We start from the raw sequence: 18,072 nt of genomic DNA on the forward strand, positions 1-18,072 counted from the left end.
AAAAAGAATAAAATAAAATAAAAAATTCAAAGACGAGCCTCTTTCTCTATTTGGACATTTAATTTCTCCCTTGGAGCCATGGGTGAATTTGAATACTAAGGGGCATGGTCTTTTGGTTAGCAACAAAATATGGAATGGACTGTATCACAAGAGCTCTCAAGTATTCACCTTATTATGTGAGATCCCAGCAGAGCACTGAAAGCTCGTCTGCCGTTCTATGGCCGCTCTCATCTCCTCCACAATCACGGCTCCCACGGTGAGCTGCAAGTCTGGAGAGGCAATGTTATCCAACGGGAGAGAATCAAGCCATTGTCCTAAGCCTTGTTTTCGCATCTCCTCTGGAAAAGTTAAGAGGTCTCAATTAGGCTAATTTTTTTTAAGAAACTCACTTTATTTATGCAAACACAGACATGTTAAGATTTTAGGTAACTTGCCAGGTTGGTTTTCATACACACAAAAAAATAAAATTCCATCTATTTTCTGAAAAATAAGTAAGGTAAGAAAGATCAATATTTCCTTCATACCATTCTTAGCATGCCAGAAAAATGTCTCTCGTTCATTGACTATGCAAAGGCATTATGCAGATGACACAACCTTACTTGCTGAAAGCAAAGAGGACTTGAAACGCTTGCTGCAGAAGGTCAATAACTGATGTCTTCAATATGGATTGAAGTTTAACATCAAGAAAACAAAGATTCTCACCACTGGGCAAACTAGCAGCATCGTGATAGATGGGAAAGAGATTGAGGTTGTTAACAATTGTATCTTGCTTGGCTAGACAATCAACACTCTTGGCACTAGCAATCAGAAAATCAAAAGACAAACTGCTTTGGAAAATCTGCTGTCGTGGACCTCTCCAGAGTACTGAAAATCAACGATGTCAGTTAGAGACCAAAGTGCACCTAATCCAGGCCATTGTCTTCTCAATTACCTGCTATGCATCAGAGAGCTGGATAATGACTAAGGATGACAGAAGAGGAATTGATGCCTTTGGGTTGAATTGCTGAAGAAGAGTCTTGAACATATCATGGACTGTCAAGAAAACAAACAGGTCTGTCTCGGAGATGGTGGAACCAAGTTTCTTCTTGGGTCTAGGATTTTGAAGTTCCATCTCAGAGACTTTCTAAGGGTGCTCTGGTGACATGGTCTGTAGTGAGCTTCACTGTTAACTCAAAGGCCACACCTTTCTAGAGGGTTGAATCCAACAGCCACTCTGGGAGAGAGATGGCAATCTCCTCTCATGTAATAGAGGCTCAACTTTGATTTGGTTAAAACTTCCTACATGCAACAATTTCAAAACCAGAATATACAAAGTTGTGAATGCAACTTTCTCAGTTTTCAGTTTCTTCCTTCAGTTGGTGTTTGAGCGACTTCTCTTTTCCTTTTATAAACACAAATTCTAGAATTATCTGTCTGTGCTATCTTTGGTTTTTAGCCACCTCGTTGAAGACTGATCTGGGTTGTGGTCTGCCTGCTCCACCATCTTACCCAGGAGTACCTTCTTACACATTTGCCCTTCTAACTGCACATTTTTCCTAGAAAATCCTGATTTTTATCTGTGTGTATCCTTTGTATCTTTTGCTATAGTGGGTCTGGTTTAAATGTACAGCTTCAAATGCAGTGAAATCCTTTATTGTGTATGGTATTCACAGTGTGACTGTTGAATCAGGCAGTGGATTGTGATGCTATTTCCTATCATATTACTGAGTCACCTTTTGATAAGTGCAGCCAAACCAGACTATTTCAGCTTAACAAACTGATGCTCTACTAGATGGGTAAGACTTTCCAGAAATGATTTTTCATGACTGTGACACCTATCAAATCTAAGAAAAAAGGAGGTTATTTTTGATGTTTTGATGCAGAGATTTCCATTCAGTTTTATCATCCTGCCTCTTAATGAGTTAAGAGCAGTCCTGCAAAACCATCTTACTTCACAACTTTGTATATTCTGATTTTGAAATTGTTGCATGAAAGTGTTGTTGTTGTTTGTTGTTATGTGCCATCGAGTCACTTGCGGCTCATAGCGACCCTATGTACAAGAGCCCTAAATGCCATTCTATCCTGTGCCAGAATTGCTCCATCTCATTGAGGGTCTTCCTCTCCTGCACCGTCCCTACACTTTCCCAAACAAGATGTCCCTCTCCAAGAACCTGCCCCTTGTTGCAACATGCCCAAAGTGTGTCAGACGAAGCTTCAGAATCCTTGACTCCAGGGAACATTCTGGCTTCACCCTCTCCAGGACAAACTTGTTTGTTCTCCTAGCAGTCCATGGTATATTCAATACTCTTCTCCAGCACCACAGCTCAAAGGCATCAATTTTCCTTCTATCATCCCTATTCACTGTCCAACTCTCCGATGCATAGCAAGCAACTGCAAAGACCATAGCCCAGATAAGGCGCACCTTAGTCTCCAGCCTGACATGGCTGCTCTTCAGTACCCTTGAGAGGTCCCTCACAGCCGACTTTCCCAGTGCAATTCATCTCTTGATTTCCTGTCTGCTGTTACCAAGAGTGTTGACTGTGGAACCAAGTAAACTAAATGTATTAATTATCTCAATCTCTTCACCATCCATACTGATGATGCCAATTGGCCCAGTGGTAAGAATCTTTGTTTTCTTGATGTTGAGCTTCAATCCATATTGAAGACTTCAGTCATTGACCTTCTGCAGCAAGCGCTTCAGGTCCTCCTCAGTTTCAGCAAGCAGGGTTGTGTCATCTGCATAACACAGGTTGTTGATGTTTCTTCCACCAAATCCTGATGCCACATTCCTCCTCGTACAGCCCAGCGTCTCGGATGATCTGTTCTGCATATAGATTGAAAAGGTATGGAGACAGAATACATCCCTGACGGTCGCCCTTCTGGATTTTGAACCATCTAGTGTCCCTCTGCTCTGTTCTGCCTCTTGGTTCAAGTATAGGTTTCGCATTAGCACAATCAAATGTTCTGGGATTCCCATTCTTCTCAGAGTCAACCATAGTTTGTTGTGTGTAGAAAATGTTAACTAAGTCAAAGTTGAGCTTCTATTACATGAGAGGAAAATTGCCCATCTCTCTCCTGAAGAGTGGCTGTTGGATTCAAGCCTCTAGAAAGGTGTGGCCTTTGAGTTAACAGTGAAGCTCCCTACAGACCATGTCACCAGAGCACCCATGGAAAGTCTAAGTAGCAGGATTTACTTTTCCATCATGGCTGTTTTTACACTAGTTTATTTTGCGTAATGAACTTCCATTCTGTCCTCTTCTCTTTTCTTGCTCTTAATTCCTATCTTTAATAATTAATCATGAGAGCCTGGATGCCTCTAGGAATAATTATTGTGATAAAAATAGGGCTGATCAGCCAAGGCAGAAGTGGGGGGAACACGCAGGTGGAGCTGAGCGCAACTATGTCTGCGGCGCTGCTGCGGCGGAGTCTGGAGCTGCTGGTGATATCCGAGGCCCCCAAGTGGCGCCCAGCCAGTCCAAGCAGCAGGGAGCTTCGGTGAAGCGGCCTGGAAGATGAAGATGGCCCAGGCCCGGGAACTACGGAACTCGGCCAAGGGAAAGGTGCCCAAGTCGGCACTGGGCTGCAACAGTTCCATGATGCATCTTCAAGGATATGAACATGTACGGCTAAGCACAATTGATAACAGTGCATCTAAATTCCAAAATCAATCTCCACAATAGTCTACGTGTTTCCTATTGCCAAAGGGGCCTTTTAGAGTAGTGAGAGAAGGTCTTAATCCTGAAACCTACAGCGTCCTTTTTCAGCAGGGAGTAGCTAAGTGAATACGCTGTGCCCTTTTCCTTATGAATCAGGGTGAAATCTCTCTCAGGGAGAAGTGATAGGGAATGGCAAAGGACACACTGACAAAGGAGATTAATCAGAACTGGTTTTGACAAGCACTGTGGCAAAAGGACAATTAAAACAGACTTTCAAGGGGAAAAAAAAAGAGGAATGAACTGGAGGGGTTAAAGAAAATAGTGCAACAATGAATGAATGGAAATCCAAAATCTCTGTAAATGTTCATTAAAATTAATAAAATAAAGGGAGCTCTGGTGGCCTAGTGGCAAGAAACTGCACTGGAATCCCAGATGTGCCTGGTTCGAATCCACCAGATGCTCTGCTGGAGAAAGAAGGACAATCTCTTCCTGTACCAGTCAGATCTGATTTGACGGTACAATGCACAAAAAATACTAAAAATAAATTAAAAAAATAAATAAAATTAATAAAATTTTTAAAATATGCTCACAAAAATAAAATATATAATATATAAAATATAATAATATATAATAATTTTTTTTAAAAAAGGCTGGTGCTACCCTTCCATTGTAGATTTCCTTTAAGGAATTATGTGGTCTAGGCATGAGTGATGAACACCTGAGCAGCTCAATGGTATCAATTCCTCCTTTGTTATCCTTATTCACTGTCCAGCTCTCAGACACATAGCAAGTGACTGAAAAGATCATGACCTGAATCAGGCACACTTTAGTCCTCAAAGTGACATTATTGCTCCTTAGTAAGTTGGAGAGGTACATGACAGCAGACTTTCCCAACGCAATCCACCTCTTAATCTCCTGACTGCTGGTATCAAGGGTATTGACTGTAGATCCAAATAAGATGAAATAGTTGATAATGTCTCTCTTTTCTCCATCTAACATGATGTTGGTTGAGTGGTGAGAATTTCTGTCTTCTTGACACTGAGATTTAATCCATAATGAAGGCTGTAGTCTTTGATCTTCTGCAGCAGTAGTTTCAAATCCTCCTCACTTTCAGCAAGCAGGGTTGTGTCATTTGTATAATGCAGGTCATGATGAGTCTTCCTCCAATCCTGATGCCCCATTCTTCTTTACAGAGTCCAGTCTCTTGAGTGATTTGCTCAGCATACAGATTGAATAGGCACTTAGATTAAAAAACCCTGACCCATACCCTTCTTAATTTTAAACCATGCAGTGTTCTCTTGCTCTGTTCAAACAACCACCTCTTGGTCTAGGTTTCACATGTACACAATTTAAGTGTTCTAAGATTCCCATTTTTTTCCCATAATTTGTTATAATCCACACAATCAAATATCATTGCCTAGTCAAATAGATATTTTTGTCATTTTTTGCTTTCAGCCAGGATTCATCTGACACCAGCAATGATATCCCTGGTACCAAGGCCTCTTCTAAATCCAGCAGTTCTCACTGTATTATTCTAGCCATTTGTGCATGATCATCAGCAACAGTTTGTTTGCATGTAATATTAATGACATTGTTTGGTGATCTCCACATTCTGTTGTATCATTCTTCTTGGGAATGAGAATATGGATTTCTTTTGTTCAGCTGCCCAGACAACCATCCTACAAATTTCCTGACACAGACTGGTGAACACATTTATGGCTGCATCTATTAGTTGAAACATGTCAATTGGTATTCCACTGATTCCTGGGGCCTTATATTTTTCCAATGACTTCAGTGCCGTTTGAACTTCTGTCATTACTATTGGCTCTAAATCATATGGTATTTCTACTGGGGTAGCTTGTGGGTTGCTGCGATGCTGAAAGTGTTGTGTCAAATACCACAAGGATTACCCATGGTGGACAGATTTCAGCAGAGCTCCCAGATTAAGACAGATTAGAAAGCAGGATTAGCCATCTACTTCTGAAATATCAGGGCTCTGAAAACAAGAGGACAAGACCACATTGGAAGTCAAGCAAAATGAGGAGAAATAGCTGCAAACGTCCTTTAATAGTTAAAACGTGGAATGTAGGAAAACTAGAAATTATGAAAAATGAAATGGAACAGATGAACATCAACATTCTGACATTGGTGAGATTAGATGGACTGGCATTGGCCACTCTGATTGAATCTGACAATCACATGATATACTATACCAAGAATGAAAAACAGAGTAAGAATGGCGTGGTATTCATAGTTAAAAAGATAATCTCAAATTCTATCTTAATTTAGTGAAGGGGTGGGACTTCTCCCGAGAAGATGCCGTCTGCCTTCTCCCAGGGTGGACAGACTGGATTGAACCACGGCTAATAAGGTTTGTTGTCTTCCACATCCTCTGCCTGCTTCTCAACCCAAAAATATAAAATACAGACTGGGCATTTCCTACGCCTAGTAATTTTAGTGTATTCTGCTGAATATATTAATGAAATAGCTGCAATGAACTGGAGGTTATTTTCAAAATACCAATATTTTGATTCAAGAGGAATGTTCATTTCTATCGTATTTTCAATGCTACTGTTGTTCAATGCTATTAAAAAACACAAATGGCTACTTTACCAGTAGACTTCACCTAACAGACTGCACAAGAATCAGACTGATTACATCTGTGGAAAAAACAGTTTGAGAAGCTCAATGTCACCATTAACTAGGCCAGGGAGCCCGAGACCCCTGGGTTTTCCTATGAAGTTCCCTTGTGGTTGGTGTTTTTTGTGAGAGGTGATGTGTTCTTTCACTTTCTTCTTCTACCGTGGTTTGTTCCTCCCATGGAACTCTAGCCCAAGACCCCTGGGTTCTCCCAGGAAGTTCCCTCGCCTTTGGTGTTTGTCAGAGTGGTACTGTGTTCTTTTACTTTTTCTATTGCTGCTGCAAATACACTCTCTTACTATCTAAAACAAAATAAAAAAAAGGCCAGGTGCTGGCTGTGGAACAGATTGTCAGTTACTCATAGGGAAGTTCAAATTGAGGCTGAAGAAAATGAAAACAAGTCTACAAGAACAAAAATATCATTTTGAGTCTATCCCACCTGAATTTAAAAATTGTTTCTTGCCACTAGGCCACCAGAGCTCCCTATCTTAAGAATAGGTTTGAAGTATTCAACACCAACCATTGAAGACCAGATGAGCTGTGGGATGATATCAAGGATATCATTCATGGAGAGAGCAAAAGGGTATTATAAAAACGAGCAAAGAAGAGACTCTGAAAATTGCACTAGAGTACAGAGAAGCCAAAACAAAGGGAAGAGATGGTGAAGTAAAAAGAGCTCAGTAGAAAATTTCAAAGAGTAGCTTGAGAAGACAAAGCAAATTATAGTAGAATGTACAGAGAGCTGAAATTGGAGAACAAAAAGGAGGAACTCACTAGGCATTTCTCAAGTTGAAAGAACTAAAAATCAAATTTAAGCCTAGAGTTGTAATACTGAGAGATGCTATGGGGAAAACCTGAAAATTATCCAGGAAGCACTTAATATGATGATGGGAATATATAGTTATTGTACCACAAAGCAAAAGCTGACACATACATTAGCTATTGTCATTGTTAAGTGCTGTCAAGTATAACACATAGTGACTAATCGATGTCCTATCCTGCACCATCCTATTGCAGCAGCCACTGTGTCCATCCATCTCACTGAGGGTCTTCTTCTCCTTCACTGACCCTCCACCTTTCCAAGCATGATATCCTTTTTAAAAAAATAGGCACTCCTAAAAATACACCCCAAGTATTTACGATGTAGCTTCACCATCCTTTTTTTCAAAGCGTATACTGACTGCACTTTCTCTGAGACATACATGTTTGTTCTTTTGGCAGTCCATGGGACATTCTGCACTCTTCGCTAATACTGCAACTCAAATGCACCGATCCTTCTTCTGTCATCCTTACTCATTTTTCAGCTCTCAGCTGTATAGAAGGTAGACCAGCTGTCAGATGTATACCAGGCTAGAGCAGCTCTCAGATGTATAGTAGGTAAGAGAGATATAAATCAAAATGAAAAGATATCATCTCATCCAACAACAATCATAAATTTCAATAAGCCAGTAAACAAAAAATGCTAGCTAGATTGTGGAGAGACTGGAACTCTCATTTACAGCTGATGAGAATGTAAAATGGTGCACTTACTATGAAAAACAATTCATTAGAAAGCTGGAAACAGAAATATTTTTTGACCAGCAAGCCTGCTACTAGGAATGTATTTCAGAAAAACAAGAGTTGTGACACAAACAGATTACACACTCATGTTCATTCAGCATTACTTATCAAAGTGATGGAAATAATCTAAGCGTCTAATCAATGGATGAATGCTGAAAGAAATTCTCGTACTTTCATAAACACATACTAAAGTACTATGTAACACTAAAATGAAACATTATCTAACATGGATGCATCTAGAAGACATTATACTAAGTGAAATGAAGTAAGTCAGTCTCAAAAGACCAAATACTCAGAAGACCACTGTTATGAAAAGCTAAGGAAAGGCTTACAGGCAGATAGAACCATGCTTGGATGGCTACCTGGGATGGGAAAGAGGGTGAGAGAAGGAAAATTAGTAAATAGATAATAGATACATATTAAGATGAGTAAAGGGAAAGGCAACAGCCAGTAAGGAGATGATCAGCATAATATCACTAAACAGAGGGAAGACACAGAGATATACAAAGATTAATGGAAATTAAAATTACAAGGAGGAAGTAAGGAAAACAGATTGACTACATTGTGGGTGTTGAAATTAATGCTGTACAAGAAAAGTACATGAATGACTGCATAAAAAACTGATTTACTTTACAAACTTTCACACAGCTTCATCTTGCTTGGATTCACAAGTCACACATTTTGTTCCACCAGTCAGGAAAAGGAGACGCATTGCACTGGGAAAATCTGCAATTAGGGACCTCTCCAAATTATTGGTGAATAATGATGTCAGTTTAAGGATGTATCAATAACATGAAAAAAACAAGTATAGGTTACAATGAATGGGAAATAGATACATTGTTCTGAATATAGCCTTTATCAAAAGTATTGGAAAATGTCTGGGGAAACCAAGTTTACAGGCTGCTAAAAAGCCTCTGCAAAAGTCTTTGCTTTGGGAGGGCTGGGCAGGGAGAAAAGTGCAACAATGAATGAATGGAAACACAAAATCTGTAAATGATCATTAAAATTACTAAAATTTTAAAAAAGAACAAACATGGCCAAAAAGCACATAGAAAAAAAAAATGTTCACAATCATTTGCTATCCTGAGATGCAAATAAAAAATACTAAAGGAAAAAAAAAGTCTTTGCTTTTTGGTGAGCTCTGGTGTCCTAGTGGCAAGAAGCTGCACTACTGCAATCCCGGATGTGAGGGGTTCAAATCTACCAGATGCTCTGCTGGAGAAGGAGAGACAATGTCCCCCTTTACCAGTCAGATCTGATTTGACGGTATGTTGTTGTTGTTTAGTGCCGTCGAGTCGTAGACGACTCATAGCGACCCTATGAATGAACAGCCTGAGCACTGTTCGTACATAGAGCTTCTGGAGGCAAGCCATTTCGGAAGTGGATGCCGCTCCTGCTTCCAGGCTTGTTTTAGTCGGGAAGCTCCAGCCAACACTGTCTACCATGGGTACCCGTTACCACGATTGGCACATCACTGTCACAGTCTTCAGCATCACAAGAGTTACCTCTGTACAGCAACGCACAGACCAGTGCTATACCACCTAGAAGAATGTTTGACAGGAAAACACTTTGAACCTGGCCAAGGGAAAACAATTTGAACCTGGCCAAGGGCCACAGGTGAAAATCACCCACCTTCAGCTTGATAGCATAACTTCCTTTCCACTAGGCCAACATAGCTCTCTCTTTGTCGTTGTCGTTTAGTGCCGTCGAGTCATAGATGACTCATAGCGACCCTATGAACAAACGGCTTGAGCACAGTTCGTATATAGAGTTTATTTAAAAATAAAATAAAAAAAAAAAGAAGAAACAAACATGGCCAAAAAACACATGGAAAAAAAAATGTTCACAATCATTTGCTACCCTGAGATGCAAATAAAAAATACTAAAGGAAAAAAAAAAGTCTTTGCTTTTTGGCGAGCTCTGGTGGCCTAGTGGCAAGAAGCTGAACTACTGTAATCCCAGATGTGAGGGGTTCAAATCCACCAGATGCTCTGCTGGAGAAGGAGGGACAATGTCCTCCTGTACCAGTCAGACCCGATTTGACGGTATACACACAAAAAAAATAATAAAAATTTTTAAAAAACAAACTCTTTGCTTTTTTGGAAGATCCAAATAAATCTTGCTTTTATAATAAAAAAATAAAGATTCTAGGTTTTAAAAAAATTCTTAATCATATACATTGTGTTTCACTTTTACCTTTAGTAACTTCTTGTTTCATACAATTATTCCCATACATTGTATTTCATAATATTCCTCACCATTGCTCTATGTCCACAATTACACCGACGTTCTAGGGCGCTGCTAGATCTTTCCCATTTTCTTCACCTTCTCCCTCCAATAAACAACCTCCGCCCAATAAACAAAAAAAAAAAAAATTCTTAGATCTACCACCTAAATATGAAATATTGTAATTTAGATTGTACTAAATGTTACCAAAAGAACAAAATGTTAGTGCCCTAAACCACAAAAGATCCGTGGCATTTTCAATTCCATCATATGCATGTGAAAGTAGGAAAATGTATTTGGAAGATCAAAGAAAAACTGATGCATCCAAATTGTGGTGGTGTCAAAGAAAACTAACTGTACCATGGATTGCCAGGAAAAACAAACAAATCTTTTTGGGAAAAGACCAGTCAGAACACCCCTTAGAAGCAAGGACAGTGATACTTGATCTCATGTAATGTGGCCTCATCGGGAGGATGTCATTCTTGGTGAAGTGGGGGGTAAGCAATAAAAGGATGACCCTCAACAAGATGGACTGACACAGTGGCTACAAGAGGGGCTCAAACATAACCAACAATTACACAAGACCAGCCTGTGTTTCCTTCTGTTGTGCGCAGGGTCACTAGGACTCAGAACCAATTTAATGGCATCTGAAAACAACTTCATTGTAATATAAAGAAATATTTTCAGGCACGGCTTCAAACCAATTCTTGCCAGTTCATTTATGGTCAGTAAAGCAAAACTGGATGGACTAGGATTTATAAAATCTGACTCTGGACCAGGAGGCTGTTGTGCAAACAGAGCAGGGAAACACTGCATGGTTTAAAACTGAGAAGAGAGTGCCTCAGGGTTGTGTTCACTTTCCCTACCTATTCAATCTGTATGCGGAGCAAATTATTCGACAAGCTGGACTCTATGAAGATGAATGTGGCATCAGGATTGGAAGGAGACTCATCAATAACTTGTGATATGCAGATGACACAACCTTACTTACTGACAGTTAAGAGGGCTTGAAGCACTTGTAGAAGATCAAGGAACGTGGCCTTCAGTATGGATTGTATCTCAGTGCCAAGAAAAGAAAGATTTTTACCACTGGACTGACAGGCAGTATCAAGATGGATGGAGAGGAAACCAAAACTATCAACAGCTTGGATCCACAATTAACACCATTGGTACCAGCAGTCAGGAAATAAGGGAGACTCATTGCACTGGGAAAATCTGCAGTTAGGGACCTTTCCAAATTATTTAGGAGTAATGATATCAGTTTGAGGACTAAAATGCATCTGATTCAGGCCATAGTCTTTCCGATTATTTACTATGCATCTGAGAGCTGGACGATGAATAAGGATGACAGAAAAAGAATTGACACCTAAGAGCTGTGGTGTTGAAGAGCACAGAACATCCCAAGGACGACCAAGAAAACAGATACGTCTTGGAGAGGGTGCAGTGAAGTGCTCTTTGGAGGCAGGAATGATGAGGTTTTGCCTCACATACTTTGCAAATGTTGCTAGGACGGGCTATTCCTGGGAGAAGGACATACTCCTGGGAAAGGGTGGAGGGTCTGAGAAGGAGAGGAAGACCCTCAGCCAGGTGGATTGACACTGTGACTGCTGCAGTGGGCTCTAGTGTGTCAGGAAGTGTGAGGATGGTGCAGGATAGAACACAGAGTTCAGACCTTTTGTTCATAGGGTTGCTGTGATTCATACTCAACTCCACAGCACCTAACAACAACAACTTGAAAGGAAACAATACAGGTTAACACCCTACTAGAAATGTAGGCTTACACCTAGAAAATAAATGGAGTGCATCCATCCATTCATTAAATGGCAGCTACATCTTTTGACTGAAGGTATCAATAGTACCCACCTCAAAGGTGGTGGTCATCTACATTACTTGGAATGCCTATCTTGCCACAGAGTCCTAGCAGTAATCCCACCTTACACACTGACCTCCTGAAAGGATTCACTATACTTCTTCCATATCTCCCATTGCAGTGCTTTATGTTTTTCATATCTTTGTATGAGTCATTTTTTTCAGAAGGAACAGCACAAAGCTGGATCATATGAGGCAACAGTTAAATATGCTTCAAATGCCTCAACTTTTCCAAAGTGCTGTACACTGCCACCATCTCTAACATCAGTACTCCTCCTCCCCTCTGTCCTTTCCCTCTTGTCTTTGTACTCTGTCATTCAGTGCAAAGTGTTACAGAGCTCAGGAACCATTAAGGAAATGGCTCACACAGTTGTAAAAGCTACATCCATGAGTCTTGTCTTTCCTGGCTCGTGTAGTTGAAGGGGATGACAAATCCAAACTGGCAGGTCACACAACAGGCTGCAAAAGCTAGTGAATTAGGTCAGATGATATGCTGCTGGCTCAAGTCTCAAGAACTGGAAGCCAAACAATGACACACTAGATGTAGGATACAGTGCAACAGAGAGACCTCTGCCAGAGCATTCATATAAACTGACTATAGACTATATCCTCAAAGGAACTCTCCTTACTTGAGCAAGGTGGTACAAGGCTATGAAGGATGGTAATTGAAGTAGATGTGGAGACTTGGATCACATCCTCCAGTAAGGTGCTGTCTTAAGATATATCCCATTTTAATCCTTCCTTAATGGCTACATCTGTTGGTTGAAACATGGCAATTGATGGAATACCAGTTGACATGTTTCAACAAACAGATACAGCCCTTGGCATGCTCACTAGTCAAAATCAAGAAGTTTGGAAGACAGTACCTACCTGGTCAATTGACTGAAAAAGACCCAAATTTGTTCTCATTCCAAAAAAGATCCAACAGAACATGAGGATTATTGAACAATATCATTAATATCACATGCAAATAAAATCTTGCTGAAGATAATTCTTTTAATTTAATTTTCTTATTTTTTTGTGTGTACCGTCAAATCAGATCTGACTGGTACAGGAGGAGATTGTTCCTCCTTCTCCAGCAGAGCATCTATCTGGTGGATTTGAACTGTGCACCTCTTGGATTGCAGTGCAGTTTCTTGCCACTAGGCCACCAGAGCTCGCCTGAAGATAATTCTTAAAATGGCTAGAACAGTAAGTACATTGACAGAGGAACTGTCAGGAATTCAAGCTGGATTCAGAAGAGGATGAGATATGAGGGATATCATTGATGTCAGATGGATCTTGGGTGAAAGCAGACAATGTAAGACAAATGTTTATTAGCATTATTGACTAAGAAAAGGGATTTGACTGTGTAGATCATAACACATTACAGCTAACAATGAGAATAACTGGAATCCCAGAACACATCATTGTGCTCATGCAAGACCTATACACAGACCAAGAAGATGTTGTCCAAACTGAATAAGGGAACACCATGTGGTTTAAGATGAAGGTATTCATCAAGATTGTGTCTTTCTCCTTACCTATTCAATCAGAAAACAATGTAAGAAGCTAGATTTTAAGAAGAAGAATGTGGCATCAGGATTAGAGGAACAGTCATCAATAACCTGCATTATGCAGATGACACAATCTTAATTGCAGAAAGAGGACTTTAAAGCACTTGTTACAGAAGATCAAAGGCTGTACAGCCTTCAGTATAGATTATTTCTCAATATCAAGAAGACAAAAATCCTTACCATTGGCAGCATCATGATATATGGAGAAAAGATTGACGTGATCAACAATTTCATTTTACTTGGATCCATAATAAACTGACATGCTGCACTGAGAAAATGTGCTGTTGAGGATCTTTCCAAAGTGTTAGAGACCAAGAATGCCAGGTTAAAGACTGAGTCAACCTGACCCACAGTATTTTTAGCTGCTTCCTATGCATCTGAGAGTTGGACAATGAGTAAGGATGACAGAATAAGATTCGATTCCTTTAAACTGTGGTGTTAGAGATCATTATTGAATATTCATTCCATGGGCTGCCAAAAACCAAAACAAGTCTGTCTTAGAGGATGTATAACCAGGGTGCTCCTTAGAAGCAAGAGGGTGAAACTTGATCTCACATATATTCAGTATGTTTTCAGGAGGGCCAGTCCTTAGGAAAAGACATCATGCTGAGAAAGGTGGAGGGTCAGAGAAAGAAAGGAAGAACATCAACAAGAAGGCCTGACACAGTGAGCATAACAATGGGCTCCAGCATGTCAGAGGTTATGAGGATGGTGCAGGATAGGATAAGGTTCAGATCTGCTGTTCACTCTGAGCCTTAGTCAACTTGAAGGCACCTAAAAACACAACAACAAAAACATAGCAGACAACTCACTCCAAAATAGAACCATAACCATAGACATAGGAACTATTATCTGTGCAACATCATAAAGTAGAGGACTATGGCCAGAGGGACCATATTATGTGATTCATTGCACTATATCCCCATCTTACAATTCAGGTCTGTTCTGATTTCTTTGCATCAGACAAGACTAAATTAGCTTGAACCAGTTAGAAGATTTAATGACAAATTTTTGTCAAGGGTATAAAGTAGATAAAGATGAATTTATTAAAAAAATCATTTATTGGGGTACAAATAATTTATCAGTCTTTTATATATCAACGAACTTAAGGAAAATAGGAAAAAAGTCACAACAGCAGTAAAATACGTGAAGCATCTTAGAACTGACATAATACATGAATGTAGAAAGCCTTTATTAAATAAATGCAAACTTTAATAAAGAAAAATTTGGTATGCATAGTTTTTTTTAAAAAAAATCTCAATTCTCACCTTTTACTACTCATGCATACATACAATAGATTGTAAGTCTAAATGTGAAAGGCAAAATAATAAAGCTGCTAGAATATAACAAAACATACTCATAACCTTAAGATAAGCACAGATTTCTGAAGCAGGATATAAAATGTACTATCCAAAAGAAAAAGAAAAACGATTAGACCAAAGTAGATGTTAAAGCTCTGTCTCTCATACTTTGGATATGTTGTTAAGGAGAGACCATTTCCTGGAAAGTGAAATGATGCTTGGAAAGAGAGGAAGACCCTCTGCCTAAATGGATTGACATAGTGACTGCAAGATTGACACAGTGACTGCAGCAATGGGCTCAAGAGTGTCAAAGATGATGAGAATAGCATAGGACAGGACAGGGCTCAGGTTTGTCACTCACAGGAGTGCTATGAGCTGTACTTGACTCAACACCACCTAACAACAACAAAGGAGCAATAAAGAATTGATACAATGCAAGTCTAAAAATGCACAAAATATTTAAACAGGCAATACATGAAAGAAAACATCCAAATGATCAATTAGCTAGAAAACTGTCAATTTCTGTAATTCAGGTTGTGCAAGTTAAAACCACAAAGTAGCATTACCACCAGTAAATCAAACCCAAACTTGTTATCTAGTGGACTCTAACTCATGGTGCTACAGGGCAGAATAGCCCCACAGGGATTCCAAGGCTGTCATTTTTTGCAGAGAGTATTGGTGGCACATTGGTTAAACATTATACTGCCAAGCAAAAACTTAGTGGACAAAGACGTAGTCATCTCCTTTTGTAAAGATAACAGTATTGGAAATCCTAGTTCTCATTTGTCTTAGAAGTTACTATGAATTGCAAATCACTTCATGTCAATGGAGAATCTTTAAGACACACAAAACCCAACAGTAAAACCTGTTTTGGGAGCAGAACGGACTGACAAATGAGATATTACTGAAAAAGACTCATGGATATATGGGAATTTGGAAAAAGAATGAATTGTTTGATGAGTAAGTGTTGGGCAAATTGACTGGTTCACTATGGATGGCTCCCTATCTTAAATAAGATTTAAGATCCAAAAAACCCTACAAGGCAACTTGAAGGAAATATAGAAAAATCTGTGCCAACTTCTAGTAAGAAGCAATTTCTTAAATGAGATTAAAAATCTCTGAAAACCACAGAGTGAAAACTGATAGCCTGAAAAAGAACTTCTGCCTAACCATGCAGAGTAGAATGGAGCAATGATACCAGGATGATGGCAGACTTGGGAAAAAGTAGCTGCAACGTCAAAAATAGACAAGGGATGCATATGTTAAGATGTATAATTGTTTTATTTATTTTTTTTTCCACTTTGTTTTTTGTTTTTGTTTTTGTTTTTTTTTCCACTTTGTTTTCACTGCTCAAATTAAAAAACTCAAACTCACTGCATCAAGTCAGAACTGACTTATAGCTGACCCTCCACTGAGCTGTAAATCACATGAAAGGAGACAGCCCGTCTTTCTCTCTCAGAGCTCCTGGTGAACCCAAACCACCAGAGGGGCATGGCCTTTGGGTCAGCAGCGCCACTTCCTACAGACTACACCACGTGAGCACCTTGTCTGCATTGAGAGAGGCCTCAAGGTCAAACCCATGATTTGTTTGGATCTTTGTGCGATGGTGAGAACATTATGTAATATGGTGACCATGAACGACCTGTGGTCACTGGGTGCCAGAAATGTGACCGGCGTGGCAAAGAGACGGACACTGCAATTCTATTTCATTTCAAAGAATGAAAGTGTAGTTTAGAGAGCTCTGATGGCTTAGTGGTAAAGGGTTGTGCTGCCAACACAAGGACACACACCTCGACTCCATCAGCTGCTCTGTGAGAGAAAGCTGGGAGTCTGCTCCCAAGTGATTTACTGCCTCCGAAAGCCTCCCACAGGGTCAGCTATGAGCTGGTTACGACACAAAATCACAAGCAAGCCACTTTAGCAAATAGAAATTGATTTTCTCATGGCATGTTATTGCTAGGTGTTGCTGAGTCAAGTACAACTTAGAGCAGTCCTATGAACAACAGATCTGAATCTTGTCCTATCCTGTACCATCCTCATCATTGCTGATACAACTTGAGCTCACTGCTACAGTCACTATGTCAATCCATCTCATTCAGGATTTTCCTTTTTTTTTTGCCAACTCTATCTTTCCAAGCATGGTATCTCTTAGTAAGGACTGGTTCCTCCTAACAGGCCCAAAGTACGTGAGACAGAGTTTCACCAACTTTGTCTCTAAGGAGCACCCCAGCTGCACTTTTTCCAAAACATACTTTTTTATTCTCTTGACTGTCTGTGGGATATTCAGCACTCTACTCCAGTATCACAGTTCAAAGGAAAGGCATAAATTCTTCTTCTGTCATCCTTAGACATTGTCCAACTTTCAGCTAATGACAAGTAATAGAAAGGATCACAGCTTGGATCAGGAGGACCTTAGTCTTTAAACTTTAGCATTATTACTCTTTAGAATTATGAGAGGTTCTTGACAGTAGATTTTCCCATTGCAACAAATCTTCTGATTTTTTTGACTGCTGGTACCCAGGATATAGCCTGTAGAGTCAAGTAAGATGAAACCACTGCCAATATCAATCTTTCCTCCATCTATCATGATGTTGCCCACTGGTCCAGTAATGAGAATTTTTATCATCTTGACCTTGAGATGTAATCCATATTGAAAGCTTTAGTCTTTGATCTTCTGCAGTAAGTGCCACAAGCCTTTTCACTTTATGCAAGGAAGTTTTTGTCACCTGCATAACTCAAGTTGTTGATAAGCTTTCCTCTCATACTGATGCCAAATTCTTCTTCATAAAGTCCAACTTCTTGAATGATTTGGACAGTATACAAACTGAATACAAATGGAGAAAGGATACAGACTGGAAATATACTTTTCTTGATTATAAACTATGCAGTGTTTCTTTGCTCTGTTTTGCAATTCTCATTATTCTACTAATTTGTTTTGATCCACACAATCATCTGAATTCAGGGTGCTGATCCTCAGGGAAGACTCTGATCATTTGATCTGAAGGATGGTCCTTGGCATATACTTTCCTTATGTTTGTGCCTGCTTGCTTGATTGCTTGACTTGCTCTTCTATGTTTCAAAAGAGAATGACTTAGCGCCTCTATGTTAATATTTCTGTATTAATATAACAAAGAAAATCCAATGGAAAAGCAAGCAAAGATTATAAATTAACAATTCACAGAAGCAAAAATTGAACTCTGTTTCAACTCACTAGCACATAAGAACAACGATAATTTTAACGACTTAAGAAAGATCTTAAAAATTCGAATTTTGCTTTGTCATTCC

At 39.5% G+C, this 18,072-nt stretch overlaps 1 protein-coding gene across 1 annotated transcript in view; it reads right to left on the reverse strand.

Annotated features, from left to right (window-relative positions):
- POLH (polymerase (DNA directed), eta) overlaps window positions 1-18,072 on the reverse strand; it is a 52,763-nt gene that overhangs the window by 24,610 nt on the left and 10,081 nt on the right. The window contains exon 4 of the mRNA XM_006881953.1: window positions 169-338. Within this exon, the coding sequence (XP_006882015.1) occupies window positions 169-338 (170 nt within the window). The remainder of the gene's footprint in view (window positions 1-168; window positions 339-18,072) is intronic.

The sequence above is a fragment of the Elephantulus edwardii genome, unplaced genomic scaffold, assembly GCF_000299155.1.
Source record: "Elephantulus edwardii isolate Elephantulus edwardi_28Jun2011 unplaced genomic scaffold, EleEdw1.0 scaffold00017, whole genome shotgun sequence".
In the NCBI taxonomy this organism is placed as follows: Eukaryota; Metazoa; Chordata; class Mammalia; order Macroscelidea; family Macroscelididae; genus Elephantulus; species Elephantulus edwardii.